The 19,769-nt window shown below is 43.0% G+C and overlaps 1 protein-coding gene across 8 annotated transcripts in view; it reads right to left on the bottom strand.

The window, feature by feature from the left end:
- The window catches only part of ADGRB2 (adhesion G protein-coupled receptor B2), a 202,711-nt gene that overhangs the window by 111,000 nt on the left and 71,942 nt on the right, over positions 1 to 19,769 (bottom strand). For all 8 annotated transcript variants that reach the window (XM_039329614.1, XM_039329608.1, XM_039329651.1 and 5 more), the window contains 2 exons: positions 17,070 to 17,153; positions 4,290 to 4,454 (listed from right to left, as the gene is read on the bottom strand). In XM_039329614.1, coding sequence (XP_039185548.1) covers positions 4,290 to 4,454; positions 17,070 to 17,153 — 249 coding nt within the window. The remainder of the gene's footprint in view (positions 1 to 4,289; positions 4,455 to 17,069; positions 17,154 to 19,769) is intronic.

Below are 19,769 nucleotides of genomic sequence, written 5' to 3'. Positions count from 1 at the left end.
TTTTTTGCCATAGTTGTTAAACAAATTGTTAATTATTTCAGGTTGTTAAGTAAATCATATGGCCGTTAAGCAAATCTGGCTCTCCCCCCCATCGTGCCCCCCAATTTTGTTTGTCAGAAGCCAGCTGGGAAGGTCCCAAATGACAATCACATGAATCTGGGATGCTGCAACTGTTGTAAACACATGCCAGTTGGCAAGCGTCTGAATTCTGATCACGTGACCGTGGGGATGCTCCATGGGTCGTGAAAAAATGGTCATAAGTGGTAACTTTGAATGGTCACTAAATGAACTGTTGTAAATTGAGGACTACCTGTACATGTTGCCTGCATTCTGATCACATAGCCATGGGGATACTGCAGTGGTTGTTCAAGGCAAGGACCGATGGACCATTACGATTTTCAGTGCTCCTGTAACTTGGGACGGTCACTAAACAAATGGTTGTCAGTCAAGAACTGCCTCTGTGTAGTCCAGTGGTTCTCAACCTTTCTAATGCCGTGACCCCATAATACAGTTCCCCATGTTGTGGTGACCCCCAAGTGGGTGTGGCCACCAATAAGAGGGAGTAGGACAGCTAGGGAAAAGGGGGAAAAAATGGCGGACAGCGTGGTTTGGCGACCCCCGTGAAATGGTCGTTCGACCCCAAATGGGGTCCCGACCCACAGGTGGAGAACCACTGGTGTAGTCAATCACAAATCACTCATTTCCCAGAAAGGAAACTGGGAAGATTGCTCCCTGTGACCTTTTTCTTTTTTTTTTTTAGCTTCCCAGAATTTTTCCAATCCACTATCTCTACTCAAGGAGAGAAGCAACGTGGAACTAAGGAGAAAGTTCGTCACAGTCAGGACAATTAACCCGTGGAACGGCTTGCCTTCAGAGGTTGTAGGTGCTTCGTCACTGGAAGCTTTTAAGAAGAGACTAGACAGTCACCTGTCTGAGATGGTCTAGGGCAGGGGTTCTCAACCTTGGCAACTTTAAGACTTGTGGACTTCAGTTCCCAGAATTCCTCGGCCAGCAAAGCTTTGCTGGCCGAGGAATTCTGGGAATTGAAGTCCACAAGTTTTAAAGTTGCCAAGGTTGAGAACCCCTGGTCTAGGGTCTCCTGCTTGAGCAAGGGGTTGGACTAGAAGACCTCCAAGGTCCCTTCCAGCTCTATTGTGATTGATTTTTTTTTCCAGGTAGATGTTTTAAACAAAGTTGTAAAACTGGGCATGTCTCACTTAACAACTGCCTTGCTTAATAATGGAAATTCTGGTCATACATCAAGGACTATCTGTGTAAAGACTCCAGGGCTCACCTTGCAAGTCCTTACCTGGTAAAATATCTGGGAAATTCTGATCTTTTTTATATACATGTGCTGTGATCCGTTCCATTTCCTTGAATGTAGTTGTTATACAGCCTATAAAATTAGGCAGACTTTGATTATCCACCGATGCATTCAATACCAGTTGTAACATTTTGTATTGTTTTGTTTTTATTTAGTTTTTAACGCATTTTTTGTATGCAATTCAGGACAGTGCCTGTAATAAAAAATATCCATTCATTCATTGAAGCGCCATTTACATTGTCTGAGGGGCTGATGTGGCTCAGAACATTCTTGGAAACAAAGGCGGTGCTGGAGTTTGGCACTTGTTTTTGGAACAGTCCAATTTTCTCATTTATCTTTTATTAAAAGAACCTTTGAAAAAAGCCCAGCCTAGCTGAGAGATCACAAGGCAGAAATTAGTTGGCACGTGCTGCGGAGCCCAGGTGGAGAAAGCAAGATTGGAATTTAGAGGACCAGCATCTTATCCAAACAGACAGCAAAGCAAAGTTTGCTTTAAGTTAAAAATGCAATAAACATCCCAAAATTTAAGAGAAAATTTGTATAAAATGTTTTATAGATGGCGTCTGGATCCTAAAAAGTTGACTTGTATGTATCCTAATTTACAGCCCAAATATTGGAGATGTGGTAGCTTGGATGCTACTTGTTTTCATATCTGGTGGACATGTAGAAATATAAAAGCTTTCTGGATTAAGATTTGGTGGAACATTCAAAAGATTTTCAGGAGAAAGATAAAGTTTACTCCACAATTATTTTTATTGGGTGTTATTGTAGATTGTGATACTAAAGAAACTAACTTGATGTTGAATTTGGTAACAGCTGCAAGGTTATTGGTAGGGCAATATTGGAAGAAGGATTGCTTGCCTGCTATAGAAGAATGGACGCTTAAAGTGTCAAATTTAGCAGAAATGGCTAAGATTTCTGCTTATCTGAAGGATCATTCACAAGAAAGATACATTTCGGTCTGGAGAAGATGGATAGATTATATTCAGAATAAATATGGGACTAAAAAGTTCCATTTAGTTTATGAGTAAATTTTAGAGTATTATTATTATTAATAATAGTTTATTATAGTAGAATTTTTATTAGTTTTATTATTATTTCTAGTATTAGTATTGTTTAACAATTTGGATATTGTATTGTTTAATAATTAGGATATTAACTTGTTTATATTATTATGTTTACTTTTAATTTGTTTATATTTATGTTAAAGGGGAGTTAAAGCGCATTATGGACTTGGTTATTTATACAGTTGGTTAATGTTTTTTAGAGTATGATTATTATATTTGTAACCCTGTACTCAGCTCTGGGAAGTGGGGGAAGGAGAGGGGGAGTTAGGGTGGGTGGGCTTTGGGGTGTATATTGTAACTTTTATAAAACTTTTCAATAAAAAAAATGCAATAAACATCCAGAGTTCTGGAGGAGCGGGAGGTGAAAGAGAATGAGATGGGGACAATTCTTGTCTGTCACCCAGCAGGCTCTGAACTTAGAAGATGAAGGGTGGAAAACTCCTTAACGAAATAGCACCGATTAGAAACATGCTTACTGTTAAGAGTCCTTGGGCTTACTATTTCATTAATTCTCCATAGTAAGCACAGGTCGTGGCCTGTAATCAGACCTATTGACTTCCTTCCATTTGTGAACAAGGTCTGAACTAGCGGAGGAAGGGGGAAGACAAAGGACAGGCTAAGTGGAGGAGTGAATTATGGTAGGGCAGTTTCTGGGGCTAGTCCAAAGCCAGCACAAAGCTACATCAAAACGGGAAGCAAGCCATGGGTTTTATGGACAATCTCCTGCTTCGAGAGGACTTAATACGAACATGTGAGTAGGACTTATTTTATTTCTTTATTCTTCATGTTTCTATACCCGCCCATCTTATCTAGGTGTCTCTGGGCAATTTGTAATAAAAAAAGGTATCGTAATATAAAAGTTAACAAAACAGAATTGTAAAGGTTAGGGTTAAAATATTAAGAGGTAAAGAGGTATAAAAAAGGTGGAGACACCTTCTGAAGTCATAAGCCATCCACAAAGGTGCATATCACTCTTCAGGCTGTCTCTGCCCTGCTGAGCCCACCAAAAATCCCATTCTGCAAACAGTGCTGCACCAGTTGAGTAGTCTTCAACTTATGACCAGTTGAGTAGTCCTCAACTTACGACCGGTTGGGGGGGTCGTGGCATTAAAAAGGTTGAGAACCACTGGTCTATGCAGTCACATTCTGCACCAGCTTCAGCTTCTGGATACTCTTCAAAAATAGCCCCATGACTGAATTGCGATAGTCCACATGAGAGACAATAAGGGTATGAGTGATTGTAAGAAGGGCTTCTCAATCCAGGAGAGGACATAACGGGTGCATAAGGTGAAGTGGAGCAAGGGGTCTCCTAGCCCCAACTGCCTCCTGCTCCTTGGCCAGGAGTCACGAGTCCTTACTCTACCCTAACACAGGTAGTCCTTGACTTTGAACCATGACTGGGACTAGATTTTCCATTGTTAAGAAAGGCAATTATTTGAGTGAGTCATGCCTGATTTTTAAGGTCTTGTTTGCCCCAATTGTTAAGCATACCACTGCAGTGATTCACTAATCACATAGTCATTAAACGAATCCAGATTCCCCCCGTTGACTTTGCTTGTCAGGCTGGCAAGCAACGATTGCAAATGGGAAAGACGTGACTCTGGGATGCTACAACTATTGAAAATATATGCCGGTTGCCAAGGGCCTGAATTTTGATCATGTGACTCTGGGCCCGCTTCAGCAGTCATAAGAGTGAGGACAGGTATAGCTCCATTTTTTTTCCTGTGCTGTTGTAATTTTGAACAGTCATTAAAGGAATGGTTATAAAGTCAAAAAGTGCCTGTAATCATGATCAACCGACAACTCTGGGGGAAGTGACCCAAGACAATGAAGGAAAGAAACAGCAAGAAAGCAAGAAGGAAGGAAAGAGATCCATTCTCTGTTTTCCCTTCACCTACCTGGGCAAGTGGCGGTGTTGTTGCACATCCTGGTCTCCCGCAGCAAGCCACTACACAGAGTCCCGTAGGGTGAGGAGACACAGGAGCGAGTTCGCACCTGGGTGCCTTGCCCACAGGTCAGGGAGCAGACACTCCATTGTGACCATTCTTCTGCAGCTGGATCTCCTGGGGAGAAAGAGAGACGTGTATGTCCAAGCATACAAAGAGAAAGAAAAATGGATACGCAAGTGGCAAAGTGGTTAAAGTGCAGTACTGCAGGCAAATTCTGCCCGTAGCCTGGCGTTCGATCTTGATGTGGCTTAAGGTCGATTCAGCCTTCCATCCTTCCAAGGTCTGTAAAATGAGGACCTGGACTGTTGGAGCCATAGGCAAAAAATGCTTCTACACTGTAAACTACCCAGAGAGTGCTTAAGCCAGAAGTCCCCAATCTTTTGGGCACCAGGCACCAGTTCAGTGGAGAGAGGTTTTTCTTTGGACCGGACTGGGCGTGGTTTTGTGTGCTGCCTGCATCCTGTAAATGGGGCTTTGCTTGTTTGTGCAAACCGGTTGAGGGCATGCCACAGCCGGTACCTGTCCACAGACCGGGGGTTGGGGACCCCTGCTCTAAGCACTCAAAGGTGGTATATAAGCCTAAAATGCTATTGCTATGGCTAAAACCCATCTACATACAATTTTTAAAAAGGTACAACCAAAAGTTTAAAAAAAACCTACCTAGAAGCCAACACACAGATACAGTAAGCATGAAATAGCATCAGAAAAATAATAACCCAATCAAGGGACATTCAAGGAAGCCACATTCCTAACAAGACTGGAACTCTTTATTTATTAATGAAAATTTATATGGCCACCCAACTCACTTGCGGTGACTCTGGGCAACCTATAAAGATAAAAACCTAATATAAGATGATAGAAAGCGATAATTCCTCCACCCCTTTGGTGACAACAATCAATTGAATAAGCCACTTGATGGGCTCCGTCCCATTCTGGGTTCCCCAGGCCGGTTGGCAAAGCCAGATCTTCAGGGTCTTGCCAAAGAGTGTCAAAGTGGAGGCCAATCTTATTTCTGCAAGGATGATAATTCCACAGGGAGGGAGCCACCACAGAGAAGACCCTTCTTCTGGGTCCCTCCAGATATAGCTCCTTTAGAAGAGGAGACCCTTAGCATTCCTTGCCTCCCTTCTCTGATGGCTCAGGTAGACGTAACCAGGAGGAGACAGTCCTTCAAATAACCTGGTCGCAAGCCATGTAGGGTTTTAAAGGTGACAACCAGCACTTTGAATTGGATCCTGAAACAAATCAGCAGTCAATGCAGTTCCTACAGGAGAGATAACACATATGCACACCTAGGCCTACACAAAACCACTGCATTTTGAACTAGTTGAATTATGCACCCATGCGCTGATGATATTACATAGCCTGGTATATGAACATCTGCAGAAAAAAAAGTCAAGCTCAGAAAACATCAAGAACCCAACCTTTCAACCTTGAGCTATATGCAACACTCTACTATTTTATTCAGCCATCTCCCAAAAAGAAAAATTTTATCTTGGACCCTGCAGACAGGTGGATCAATTAAGTAGTCAGTTGCACCAAGACTGTGTGTGGTTTTGAGTTTTTCTTTCAATCTGAATTAAAATGTCCCCTTTTATAGTACAGCATTTAAAGGTGTGTTTGCTTTGATTCATTGAAGGCCAGGTTCAAGTCAACGATGGACGTGACTAAGATGACACAGGCCAGTCTCTTTCTTCCAACTCAGCTACCCTGCTAGATTGCTGATGTGTACGGGTATGTGTTGAAATAAGTGAAAAACCCTCTTTATCCTGCCTTTGAACCTCCAAAGGGAAAGGCATAATAAAAAAAATGCCTTACCAAAGAAAAGTAAATATATTTCTAAATTAATTTCCTTCTCCCTAAAATATACATTTTAAATGTACTTTGATCTATTGTTGGAGCTAGGAATTTTGTCAGACTGAGTGTGTAAATAGCAAAAGACTTTGGGCAATTAAAGATTGATTCACAGACAGTCAGTTCCATTTACACTAGAATTTGTAGAAATTGCTTTAAATCAGGGATTCTTAAGATAAAACTCCATCTATACTTTAGATCTGGAATGTTTATCGAGAAGACTGAGCAAGTTTGGACTACAAATGTTAGCCTTTAATAATCCTGATATATGAAAAATTAGAACCAAGTCTTTGCTGTGGAAACCAAACAAGCCTGCATGTGTGAAACCGACAGAAATTGATCAGTCATTGTGGACACAACCCTGTATCGTGTGAACTGCAACATTTTGCTTTATAAATTCCAATGAGATGACAACGTTTTTTGGTAGTTCTAAAATGGCTTTGAGGTAGATAATATTTACAATAGTTGCAGCCTTGCTGGTCTATGTCATCACCATTTGTGATCTTTCCAGCCACTTTCCAACAAGCACAATCAATGGGGGAAGCTGAATTTGCTTAATGATTGCATTAGTCATTTACAACTGCAGTGATTTTCTTAACAACTATGGCAAACGGAGGTCTTAAAATTGGGCATTTCTCATTTAACAACTGGCTGTCTTAACAATGGAAATTCTGGTCCCAGTTGTGTGTGTGTGTGTGTGTGTGTGTGTGTGTGTGTGTGTGTGTGTGTGAGAGAGAGAGAGAGAGAGAGAGAGAGAGAGAGAGAGAGAGAGAGAGAGAGAGAGAGAGAGAGAGAGAGAGAGAGAGAGAGATCCCTGGAATGAAACCAATTAGGTTATCTAGGTGAAAATTATGCTATAATTGGTTTCATTTGATATGGTAGTTTTCTATGTGCAAATTCTCTTGGTTTTGCCATTTTTCTAACAGAAAAAGCTATAAAGTGGTGTTATAACACAACTGAACTGGTAAAAACTAGATTTCCATCACTGTACATTCTCCTTTCTGCTAAACTATTAGCCAGCCACAAGCAATGAGAAGCAGAAACAGCCCCATAGAAGTAACTAGGAAAGGTCTGCTTTAATGCAATAGGATAAAATATATGTTGGCTTGCTTTGTAGGGTCATGCATTGGGGGAGGGGGTCGGTCAAGATGGTGGCTATGCCATTTTTGAAGCTCTGTCTCTTCTTTGCCTGTTATGAATAATACATATAAAAAAAGGTGGGGATCAAATCATGTGGCTGCAAGCACCATTTTTTTTTTACCCTGCCTCTTCAGAAGCAGTGCATGGTATGCACTCAGCCAGCTTGGCTTTTAATCATGGCTTATGACTCGGCAGTTTTATTACAGTACTTTATTATGCTTTTTCTTGGCAGAGGTACCACTGGACATCATAACACAGGAGCTGAATTCCCACAAAATAGTAAATTCTGCAAATGGGAAAATCAAAGCCAAAAGTTGTCTCCACATAATATACTATACTCATACTAATAAACCAGGGGTGGCCTACTATGGCTGGCACAGGAATTCTGGGATTCGCAGCCCAAAAGTCGTAAACGGGCCATAGTTGCCCATCCCTGCATTAAAACATACTCTAGCATCATGTAATGACCTGGATCACGCAAAGCACAGAATCCAGTGGTGGGAGAACCGGTAGCTAAATTTATCTGAATTCGGAGAACCGGCTGACTTCCAGAAGTCCAGTCTAGGCCTCGGAGGCCTAGAGGAGTCCTCCCAGGCCTAGAACAGCCCAACAGAAGTGTGCGGATGCCACTTCCGGAAGTCTGTTCTAAGCATCGGAGGCTTGGAGGAGGCCTCCCAGACCTAGAACAGCCTACCGGAAGTGCATGATGCCACTTCCGGAAGTCTGTTCTAGGCCTCGGAGGCCCAGGCCTGCATCAAATATGAGAACCGGTTGTTCTGGTGTTTGAATCCCAAAGCGTGATAAACCACAAACAATTTATTTTAATTCACCTCTCAAAATGTGGGGAAAAAAACACAAAAATGTTTATTTTGCAGATATTTTTCAGCCTGCCTGATGCAGAACAACTTTTTCAGCCTTCTGCCTGAGTCTGAGAATGATAATCACAAACACAAGGGCATTAACCCAACGAGATACAGGGAGTCCTTGAGTTATGACCGTAATGGAGCCTGCCCATTATAGTTGCAAGTCATGTTGGTCGTAAAGCAAGTCATCATGTAACCAATTCTATTTTGTGACCTTTTTCTGCAGGTGGTTGTTAACTGCAAATGGCCAGTTGCCAAGCAACTGAATTGCAGTCATAAGACCATGGGGGGGGACAACTGTCAAGATTTCAAATCTGGATTGTAAGTAATCTCTAAGTAGGTCTGTCAGAACTTCAAACAGTCACTTAACGGCTGGTCATAAGTCAAGGACTACCTGTATATTTATGAAATTACTATTTCCCCTCAGAATAGCATCTGGGCTTATCACTGCCACCGCCATTCTTCTCTTAAGGAAGCCATGGAGAAATTCACTCAGAGCTGTGCTGGCGCAGTGGTCATAATGCAGCATTGCAGGCTAACTCTGCCCACTGACAGGAGTTTGATCCTGACTGGCTCAAGGTTGACTCAGCCTCCCATCCTTCCGAGGTCGCTAAAATGAGGACCCAGATTGTACAGGGCAATGTGCTGATTCTGTAAACCGCTTAGAGAGGGCCATAAAGTACTGTGAAGCAGTATATAACTCTAAGTCCTATTGCTTTTTCTATACTTTACTTCATAATGCAGATTTGAATTGGGGGGGCAACAGTTTGCCTTCCAACCACCATTTAACAATTGCTGAATTTTGATTCAGCGCATCAGTCTCACTACCTCAGTTGACTATTTTACCTCAGTGAAGAGATCTTCTGGCTTTCCAGAGCAGGCCCAGCCCTGTCGTTTGCCAAAGGAGTGTGGCCTCACAACCCTGAAGTTTTGGAAGTGCTTTTAAGTGTTTTGACTGAAACTTCACAGAAGAAAAGCACTTCCTGGAATTTTCACACATATCTGCAACTTATCTTGTCCGAGACTGTTGAACTCACGCTGCCCTGTATATCATTCTGAGGATCGGTGACACAGACACCGCTATTGCCTGTTGGCTCAAATTGGATTTTTCTTTTTAAATGTACATTTTTCAAGTGGCAAAAAAGGCATTTGGGGTATTAATTTGTTGGAAAGGTCACACATTTAGTGTGATGCTAAATGCATTTTGGCATTAACTAGAGAGCATTTTAAGAATGCAAACAGAACAATCATGGGACGAAGACACCCAGGGAGAGTTTAAACTACTATACTCTGCAGCCATAAAAACAATTAGTATCCTCTCAATATGTTCAGTGGGTCTGCTGTCTGAGAATTATGGATTTTGTGGAATTCTTGGTGCTCTCTGAGCTTGGCTATTTGCCTAAAGAGTACAGAGAAGAGCAACAAAGATGATTAGAGGTCTGGAGGCTAACACATATAAGGAACGGTTGCTGGGATTGGATATGTCTAGTTTAATGAAGAGAAGGACAAGGGGGGACATGATAGCAGTCTTCCAATATCTCAGGGGCTGCCCCAAAGAAGAGGGAGTCAAGCTATTCTCCAAAGCACTTAAAGGCAGGACAAGAAGCAACGGATGGAAACTAATCAAGGAGAGAAGCAACCTAGAACTAAGGAGAAACTTCCTGACAGTTAGAACAATTAACCAGTGGAACAACCTGCCTCCAGAAGCGGTGAATGCGCCAACACTGGAAGTTTTTAAGAAGAGACCGGACAGCGATTTGTCCGAAATGGTATAGGGTTTCCTGCCTGAGCAGGGGGTTGGACTAGATGACCTCTAAGGTACCTTCCAACTATTATTATTATTATTATTATTATTATTATTATTATTATTATTATTATTATTATTATTTATTCCTTCAGTAGATAATATCATCAGTGCACTCAACCTACCTACTTGTTACCTAATTGGGTAATGAAACATCTGCAAACAAACAATCAAATTCAGGGAGCATCAAGGACTACATAGTTATAAATATCCTCTGCTATTGGTATTGTGGACATTGTGGTCCAGCAAAGAACACTGAATTGAGAAAGGCTAGTACAGGTAGTCCTTGTCTTATGACTGGTTACTTAGTGACCATTTGAAATTATGATGGACCCCAAAAATCTACTTATGAGCCGGATTCAAAGTTCCAACAGCTGCCTTCCCCTGGAGCAACATGACCTCATTTGGGGCACTCAGCAACCATCCCGTATTTCAGCTTTTTGCAGTGTCCTTCGGTCACGTGGTCATGATGCTGGAAGTCAGCATGGACTTCCGATTTCCGGAAAAAGTGCCCCATAATGAACAATGGGTGTACTTAATGACTGCAGCATTCACTTAACAACCATCACAAACAAAGGTTGTAAAATAGAATGTGATCCTTTGATGACCCACTTAACAACCAGCACGACTTACTTTGATAATTACGACCGTAGATTGAGGATTCCCTGCAAGGAGACTACTAGTTTCAGCACCACAATGATGGACAGCTCTTTGAATGACAGGTACACTCAAGGTGGCTTTTATTTTTCCTGTGGCTGAATTTTCACTAACACAACATCCCGAGTGAACTTGGAGACTGCCCCAGTGTCAAATATGAATTTTGCTGCTGGGGTGATCTCCAAATGTTGAATAGTTTTCCTCTTCTTCCCACAAACACAACTAAATTAAATTGGAGCCACTTCACAGTTTTCTATACAACCTGCATAGATCCAGAATAAAAAGGCAAAAGATAAGGGTTTCCCTGCCCAGTCGTGTCTGTCTCTAGCGGGGAGAAGTTCTCATCTGTTTCCTAGCCAACGTAGACCGTGTGGTCTGAAAATGCTTCCGTGACTGGCATGGCATGACTCTACGTTGTGACACACTGACTGCTGTGACTGACCTCTCAAAGTGGTACCTGTTTATCTACTTGCGTTTGTTCGTTTTTGAACTGCTAGGTTGGTGGGATCTGGGGCAAGAACAGGAGCTCACCCTATTATGCAGTGCTTGGGGCTGGTCAACAAGTCCAGCGTATCAACTGCTAGGCCACTGTGCCCTGAGATCCAGAGTTCAATTCCCGATAGACAAAACAGCCAGATAGTTTTGGACACCTTCCACGAGAGGTTTTATGGGAAATGAGATTCCTGTGTGGGCTTTTTCTTTGTGCCTCGTTCCTATACCTTCACTGGGGCTTCTAAATCATTTTTACAACATTAAGAAGAGTTCTGGCAGATTCCAAAACAAACTGGTAATACTGTACACTGATATCCTAAGGGGGCTCTCACATTCTCAGTCACAGATACACTCCACATTTACACTCCACATTTCCAGCTGTGGCAGCCCCCAGTCTCAAATGGGGATCTCAGTCAGACAGTCTTTACTTTCCGTCCACCTTGGGCAGACAGGTCATTTACAACAATCTGCTTCTTGATGAGACTTGATGATCTATCTGAAGTTATTGGACAGGCCTATAGTAAAGGACGTCCATTTAAATTATGGAGGAACAGATGGAGGAAGGAGGAGGGGATGTGGGTGGCTAATATTTTCCAAAGAACTCAAGAAAGAAAGCGAAAGAGAGGGAGAATGAATTAGCAAATAGCCGAAAGGAAATCTATGTGAGGAAGCCATTCCAGCAGAAAGCTGACCTTCAGATAGGAGGGCAAAATGACTATTAAGGAAAGGAGGCCTTCTTTTGCCAGAATATGGCCAGGAAAGGCAAAATTCAGAACGCCACAGAAAATAACATGCCCAAATCCTGTGGGTGGATACAATACAGTTTATTTTAAAGAATATCAAGAAAGCTGAACTCAGTGTGGTAAGGGAGAGGTAGTTCATATGTATCATAAAATAGAACACTCCTCTGCAAGAAAGAAAGAAAGAAAGAAAGAAAGAAAGAAAGAAAGAAAGAAAGAAAGAAAGAAAGAAAGAAAGAAAGAAAGAAAGAAAGAAAGAAAGAAAGAGGGAGGGAAGGAAGAAAGAAAGAAAGAGAGGAAGGAAGGAAGGAAGGAAAGAAAGAAAGAAAGAAAGAAAGAAAGAGAAAGGAAGGAAGGAAGGAGGGAAAGAAAGAAAGAAAGAAAGAAAGAGAGAGAGAGAGGAAGGAAGGAAGGAAAGAAAGAAAAAAAGAAAGAAAGAAAGAAAGAGAAAGGAAGGAAGGAAGAAAGGAAAGAAAGAAAGAAAGAAAGAAAGAAAGAAAGAAAGAAAGAAAGAAAGAGGAAGGAAGGAAGGAAGGAAGGAAGGAAGGAAGGAAGGAAGGAAGGAAGGAAGGAAGGAAGGAAAGAAAAGTTTCCAACTTTCTTGGGTAAGATGCAAATATAAAATACATTAACCTCTGCAATTTTACTGTAAAATTAACAATAATATACAATATTTCTATAATCATGAACAGTTCTACAGAAAGAAAGAATGAAAAAGAAAGACCTCCTGGTTTAAGCAAGACCTTGAGACATTCAGCTCGCCTTCATTTCCTCACATGCCTTCTTTCTAAAATCAGTTTCTGTAGTCTTGAAGGGTGCATAATGAAGCATTCGTCATCAAATTCCATGGCCCCCTAAATAGAAAATCGGGTCCTGATTCTACTATGCAGCTGGGATAGTCCAGGGGGGAAAAAACTATTTTTTCTTTATTTCATTATCATTCTCGTCCTGAATCAGGTTTAATTATTCACGATTGTTATTCTGCCTTATTCTAAAATGCAGCCAAACACACTAGAAATTGGTGTTGGTACTGATAAGGGGGGAGAATTGTTGTTATACTGATAAGGAGGACAAAAAACAACAACAAAAACCCAAAATCCTCTCCTTGCTATCCCCCTCCCTCACAGAAAAACCACAGAGCTATCCCTCATCCAGAGCTACTGTGTGCTAAGCTGATGTCTGACCTTTCTGTCAACGTGGACATCCTGCTAGCTCAGATAGCAAGGTTTAAAAAACGGCCCCTATCTGTATTTGCACATCTGGCCTAGCCCATCTTGCTAAACTCCTGGATTCCCCCCCCCCTGCTCCATTTGTCTTCCAATGCAAGGCACACAATGCCTTGGAAACTATAAATCAAAGACAAGGAGAAGGATAGGGGAGAGGCAGAATGACTGGCGTTCACATTACCCAGACGAATTTGCTAAATAAATACATAGCAGCTAAACAATTAATACATTTGTTTTCTTTATAGGTCTCCGAGGAAGGCACTAAGAGAGCGCATAAATGCAGCAAATTAAACTCGGCTGCACCAGGGAGAGGCGGGTTGGAGAACGAGGGAGAAAGGCGATAGCGCCTCTCCTCAATCTGCTGTCGCCATGAAAATCATGGTCCCCCGGGGACCGACCGGAATTGAAGATGAGACGCAGCTTCTCAGCCATTGGAGGCTGCTTCTTAATTAAATTGTGTCTGATTATTAAAGCTCAAAGAGGCGCTGAGACATAAGAGCATCTTCCAGGGCTAAGCAAGCTACTAGGCTAAAGAGTTGGCGTTCTTCTTGTCTCCCAAAGTGGTCACCTTTGGACAACTCTGAGTTGCTAGAAGAGTTACAAGAGAGCCAGTTTACCTCTTCTCCCTGTCTTTTTTTGGGGGGTGGGGATGGACTATGCCAAGGGTAGGCAATCTTGGCTCTTTTATGACTCGTGGACTTCAACTCCCAGAATTCCTGAGCCAGCCATGCTGGCTCAGGAATTCTGGGAGTTGAAATGCACGAGTCATAAAAGAGCCAAGGTTGCCTACCCCTGGACTATGCCAATTTATGCCTTTTTTTAAATTTGAAACGCGTGCTAAATTCCACGACAGAAAATGTGATCCAATGCATAAGAAGAGGTGAGATTGGGCAGCTTCACTTTAAGCATCTCTGCTTGAGTCTGACTGAGTCTAATGTCCATGGAGATGCTCAGTCATCCAGGTCATGGTTGTCCCAAAGGTTCTTTTTTTTTTTTTTTTTAGAAAGCAACTGGATTTTCTTTGTTTTTGCTTGAGGACGTTTCACTTCTCATCCAAGCAGCTTCTTCACTTCTGACTGAATGATGGATCTTTTTCCCTTCTCCACCATTCAGCCAGAACTGAAGAAGATTGCTTGGAAGAGAGGCGAAATGTCTTCAAGCAAAAACAAGGGAAGTCCAGGCTGCTTTTTGACGAAGCAACTTTGGGATTGTGTTTAATACAAATTGACCTCCTTAGTCACCCCGGTGGACTTCTCCATCCACACACCTGTTTAGGACCTGAGAAGATAAAATCCAACATCTGAAATATTAGATCTTTCTTTGAGTCCTCAAACCCAGGCATGTTGCATCTAGCAGGTCTCAGAGCAATGAGGATTCATCTAGCTGTCCTGAGCCCACAAAAAGTGGTCCTGAAATTGAGACAACCAATCTGAAAAAAAGGTCACCAGTTTCATCAAAGCAAGTGAAATTGCTAGACTCCATAATTGTCTGAATCGGAAACTAATTTTCTTAGCAATGCAAATGCTCTAATCTGCATTTCACAATGCTGATGCTTCTAAAAGGTTTCTAGGATTCATTAGGAATGAAAGAGTAAAAAAGTAAAAAAAAAAAAAAGAAAAAAAAATAGTGCATGCTTCCCACTACTTCCCCCTCTGTTGCCTTCCACATATATCTGGACAAATCCCAGAATTTCACCTAGTCAGTCTCAATACATCTTGAAAGGAATGATAAGCTATGAGAACAAGTGTAGAAAAAGTGTGAATGACATGACAGTCAGGCACATCCTTTTATGACTAAATAAGTACAAGATAATTATGCTCCAGTCCCCAGAATGTCTTTGAAACTCTTTAATTGTACATGTCATTTTTAGATCAAATAGTTTTATAGAGGGACGGAAGGGGATGGGCTGGGCTGGGCTGGGCTGGGCTGGGCTGGGCTGGGCTGGGCTGGGATGGGATGGGATAGGATAGGATGTGAGAATAGGAGAAGAGGGGAAGAGAGGGGAGAGGGAAGGGAAGGAGAAGAGAAGAGAAGAGAAGAGAAGAGAAGAGAAGAGAAGAGAAGAGAAGAGAAGAGAAGAGAAGAGAAGAGAAGAGAAGAGAAGAGAAGAGAAGAGAAATCTGGTAGAGATCAATGGAGAATTTCTCTGCCTAACATTAGCTGTCAAACCAGAACAATCTATTAACAATCAGGATTAAAATTCCATTAGAATTCTGGCTGGGATTCAAGCTGTTTTCCAGAAATGATTACAATTCCTGACTTGGTTCTAACTTGGGCTGATGGAAGTTTACTCACTGAAGCCTTGGAAATTTCTTTCAAAGCAAACCAAAATTCTGATGAATGTTTAGAAGAAAGATTTCTTCAAAAGCCGTACTTCTGTTATGATCCTAACGCAGTGGTTCTCAACCTGTGGGTCGGGACCCCATTTGGGGTCGAACGACCATTTCACGGGGGTCGCCAAACAACGCAGTCCGCCATTTTTTTCCCCTTTTCCTTAGCTGTGCTACTCCCTTTTATTCTATTGGCTTTTGAAAGCCAATAGAATAGACTCTCTTGAATAGAGTCTAATTCTATTGGCTTTCAAAAGCCAATAGGAATTGTCCAGGCTGTCTCTGCCCTGCTGAGCCTGCCAAAAGTCCCATTCTGCAAACGGTGCTGCACCAGTTGAGTAGTCCTTGACTTACGACCGGTTGGGGGTCGCGGCATTAAAAAGGTTGAGAACCACTGTCCTAACGGGACAAATGAACTACAACTACAACCACTTTAGGATTCACCCACCGGATTAATAAGAGGTGGTCATTGTCAGGGCAATTTCTGATACAGAAATAGGTTATTAAATAAGCATAAATATGAATCATAATATAATTGAACACGCTGGCACTTTGGGAGCTCCAAAAAGTTTCTTCCCTATTTAAGTCTCTCTTAGTAGAGCTATTCAATGTAATTAGATCCAGGATATCTATGTGCTGGATCAATTAGAAGCCTGAAATATTATGGTGTTCATCTTTACATCATCATGTTCTTTAAAATTCTTAGTATGTTTTGCCTCAAATGTGTATTGCATATTGTTCAGGCCAGCATAGACAACAACTTTCATGGCTCCAGACCTTTTGGGATGGCGGTGAGGCCTGAAATGGGTGGGGAGAAGATGAAAATTGTGTGGGATGACATTGCAGTTGCACCTTTCTTCCTTCCTTCCTTCCTTCCTTCCTTCCTTCCTTCCTTCCTTCCTTCCTTCTCTCTCCATCTCTCCCATACCATCTCTCAATTCTCTCCCTTCCTTCCTTCCTTCCTTCCTTCCTTCCTTCCTTCCTTCCTTCCTTCCTTCCTTCCTTCCTTCCTTTCTTCTCTCTCCATCTCTCCCATACCATCTCTCAATTCTCTCCATTCCTTCCTTTCTTCCTTCCTTCTTCTCTCTCCATCTCTCCCATACCATCACTCAATTTCCTCCCTCCCTCCCCTCCCTCCCTTCTTTCCTTCCTTCCTCTTTCTGTTTCCTTCCTATTTCATTCTCTTTCACTCTTCCTTCCCTTTCTTCCTCCCTTCCCGCCTTTCTTCAACTCAGGCATGTAGCAGCCCTCAGCAGACTGATTCACTTATTTTCATTTGATTAACCTGTTGGATTGGGAAGGCTGGCTACTTCTCAAACCACCTAAGCCACTGCTCTGAGCTAGTCGGCTCTCGCGTGGAACTCTGTTAGGCAATCCCCATGCTGTAGGCAAGACTGGAAAGGTGAGGAAGCACTTTAGAAGAGGGAAACAGCCAGTCCCTGCAAGGAATTACTCAGTAATTACTCAGGAAGGCTCCTTTTATTTTCTTAATCCTCTCTTTAAGATTATGCCGTAGGGTTATTTCCCCCCCCCCCTTGTTCAAAAATATGCAAAGTGTTACAAGTTCCGCAGGAAAAATTTGGTGAGATTTTCAACCATGACTTGACGAAAGATTTTTATTACCTGTTTGTGCCATGTACACTCCTGGTTCATCTGCAGATCGTGGCCACTGGGTTTTCACCTTCTGATCCTCTTGCACACCGTTACCTAAAAAGATGGAAGAGAACTGTGAGCGGGTGTGCAAGCCTCAGAGCTTCGGGAGCGAGTGGAGACTTTCTCACCAGGGAGAGGGTCTGTGCAAATGTCTTCTCGGGGCACAAAATACTTCCGGTTCTACTAGCATTTAATCAGGATATCCGCATCAGCCACAGCAATGTCCATGCACTTTAGCAAAAGGCACATTTATTTATTTATTTATGAGACTTATATACCGCTTTAAGTGCAAGCACTCTCTAAGCGGTGTACACCAGTAAGCAATGTATATATATATATTTACATTGCCCCCAACAATCTGGGTCCTCATATTACCTACCCCGGAAGGATGGAAGGCTGAGTCAACCTTGAGCCGGTGAGATTTGAACCGCTGACCTGCTGAACACAGTCAGCTAAAGTGGCCTGCAGTACTGCACTCTAACTGCTGCGCCACCTCGGCTCTTTGAAACATGAAACAAGACACTGCCCAAGCTATTCAGTGCAACAATCTTTAAACCGAGAGGGTCCTCAAAATGGCAGGAGGAAGAGAAAGGGGAATGAAAAGGAATGCAGCTGCAGAAAGCATTCCTTATTTCACAGTGATGTGTTAGTTAGAGTCAATTTCCATGTGGAACTGATCAAATGTGTCACCACAGCAACCATCTTGACTTTCTGGACCTCCCAAGGCAGACTCCTTCGGTCACTGTAGCCTGAAAAAAGTAAGTTTACAAAAATGCCCGTTTGAGAGACCATTTGGACCGACCAATGGTTAGGATGCTGGCCTAGGAACAAGGAGACTGTGAGTTGTTGTCCCACTTTAGGCGGGAAAGCTGACTGGGTGACTTTGGGCCAGTCACTCTTTCTGAGCTCAACCCACCTCACAGGGCTGTTGTTGAGGAAAAAAAATGGGAGGAGCATTAGAAATTTCCACCCCTTGAATTGTTTTTAAAAATAAGACAGCAGGACATGAAGACATATATAAATATAATGAAAGCTGTGCAGCATTCGTCCATTCAGCATCACAGCAAGGACAGAATGGAACCCTGAGTTGTGTGCCATAAAACAGAGGCCACGATGAACGTGCAGTTTCCTTAAAAACTCTGAAGTTTTTAAGAAGAGACTGGACAGCCATTTGTCTAAAATGGTCTTGGTCAGGGGTAGGCAACCTCGGCTCTTTTACGACTCATGGACTTCAACTCCCAGAATTCCTGAGTCAGCCATGCTGAGGGGAAAGGGAGAGGTTTCCAAGCTGAGCCATGCTGACTCAGGAATTCTGGGAGTTGAAGTCCATGAGTCCTAAAAGAGCCGAGGTTGCCTACCCCTGGTTATAGGGTTTCCTGCCTGGGCAGGGGGTTGGACTGGATGACCTCCAAGGTCCCTTCCAACTTTATTATTGTTGTTATTATACAGGGTCTCAATTCTGAATCAAAACCTAGCAAGGAAAACGTCCAGCTTAGGCAATATGTCAAGGAGCTCCACGCAGGACAGTACAAAACCGACACGTTGATTCCTACGGTGGGAAGATGAGCTGGGAAGGGGCCATTTTGTTCCACTTTTCACTCCATGCAGGAATTTTCCCTGCCACGATTAATTACTAATAATTAATTATTCATAATGCCATTAGTCCCCCGCCAGTCTCACTTGCCTTCCTGGAGGAAGCCAGCTGCGGGTGAACTTGAAAAAGGACCTCTGCCAAATCTACCACAAAAATATAATTTTGCTGCAAGGTATTTATAGCCCAGCCTTGGAAAACCTTCCGCAAACTCATTGCCAGGGTTCCCGTTACCTCCCAGAATCCCCAGCTAGCTCAGGATGATGGGCAGAGGAGCCAAAGGCCAGTAAGGGGAGCTTTGCAGTTCTACTGCATTGCTTTTTCCAACGGTCAGAACCGCCAACTCACTGCCAGTCTGCCATGAACCCTGGGGGGAGCCTGGGAGGGAGGATGAGGGCCTGGGGCAGTGTTTCTCAACCTTGTCAATTTTAAGGCATGTGGACTTCAACTCCCAGAATTCCACAGCCAGCATTGCTGGCTGTGGAATTCTGGGAGTTGAAGTCCACATGCCTTAAAATTGACAAGGTTGAGAAACACTGCCTGGGGGAACGTGAAACTGAACGGTGGCTCTCTGTGAGAACCAACCAAGTCTTCAAGGTCATTGCCCTGGGAGAAGAATGTGGTCAGGCAGAGTGACTGTTTCCGTCTCTTTTAAAATTGATTGGACCGTGAGAGACAAGCTCACTGGGACGCCCTCAATAGGTTAATCCGGGGGTCCCCAACCCCCCATCTGTGGACCGGTACTGGGCCACAGCACGCCAGCAACCGGTCCACACAAACAAGCAAAGATCCATCCGTGGGACCCAGGCAGTCCACAAAACCATGTTCCCTCCGGTCCGCGGAAAAAACCTCTCTCCACTGGTCCCTGGTGCCCAAAAGGTTGGGGACCTCTGGGCTAACCTACCTCCTTCGGGGTCCCAGCCCTTGGACAGTCAGCAATTTCTTCCTCTCTCACAAAAGGGAAGATCTGGCAGGCCCCCACTCTCCTAGCTTTTGGGAAAGAGCTGGGGTTCCCCCTCCCTTCAGGCACTGGGACGCCCATTTTATTTATTTGACAGATTTACACAGCTGACCATCTC

The sequence above is a fragment of the Crotalus tigris genome, unplaced genomic scaffold, assembly GCF_016545835.1.
Source record: "Crotalus tigris isolate CLP2741 ecotype Arizona unplaced genomic scaffold, ASM1654583v1 scf7180000017614.5298720, whole genome shotgun sequence".
Classification (NCBI taxonomy): Eukaryota; Metazoa; Chordata; class Lepidosauria; order Squamata; family Viperidae; genus Crotalus; species Crotalus tigris.
The sequence above is the reverse complement of the archived record's forward strand: the minus strand, read 5'-3'. Positions and strand labels throughout refer to the sequence as shown.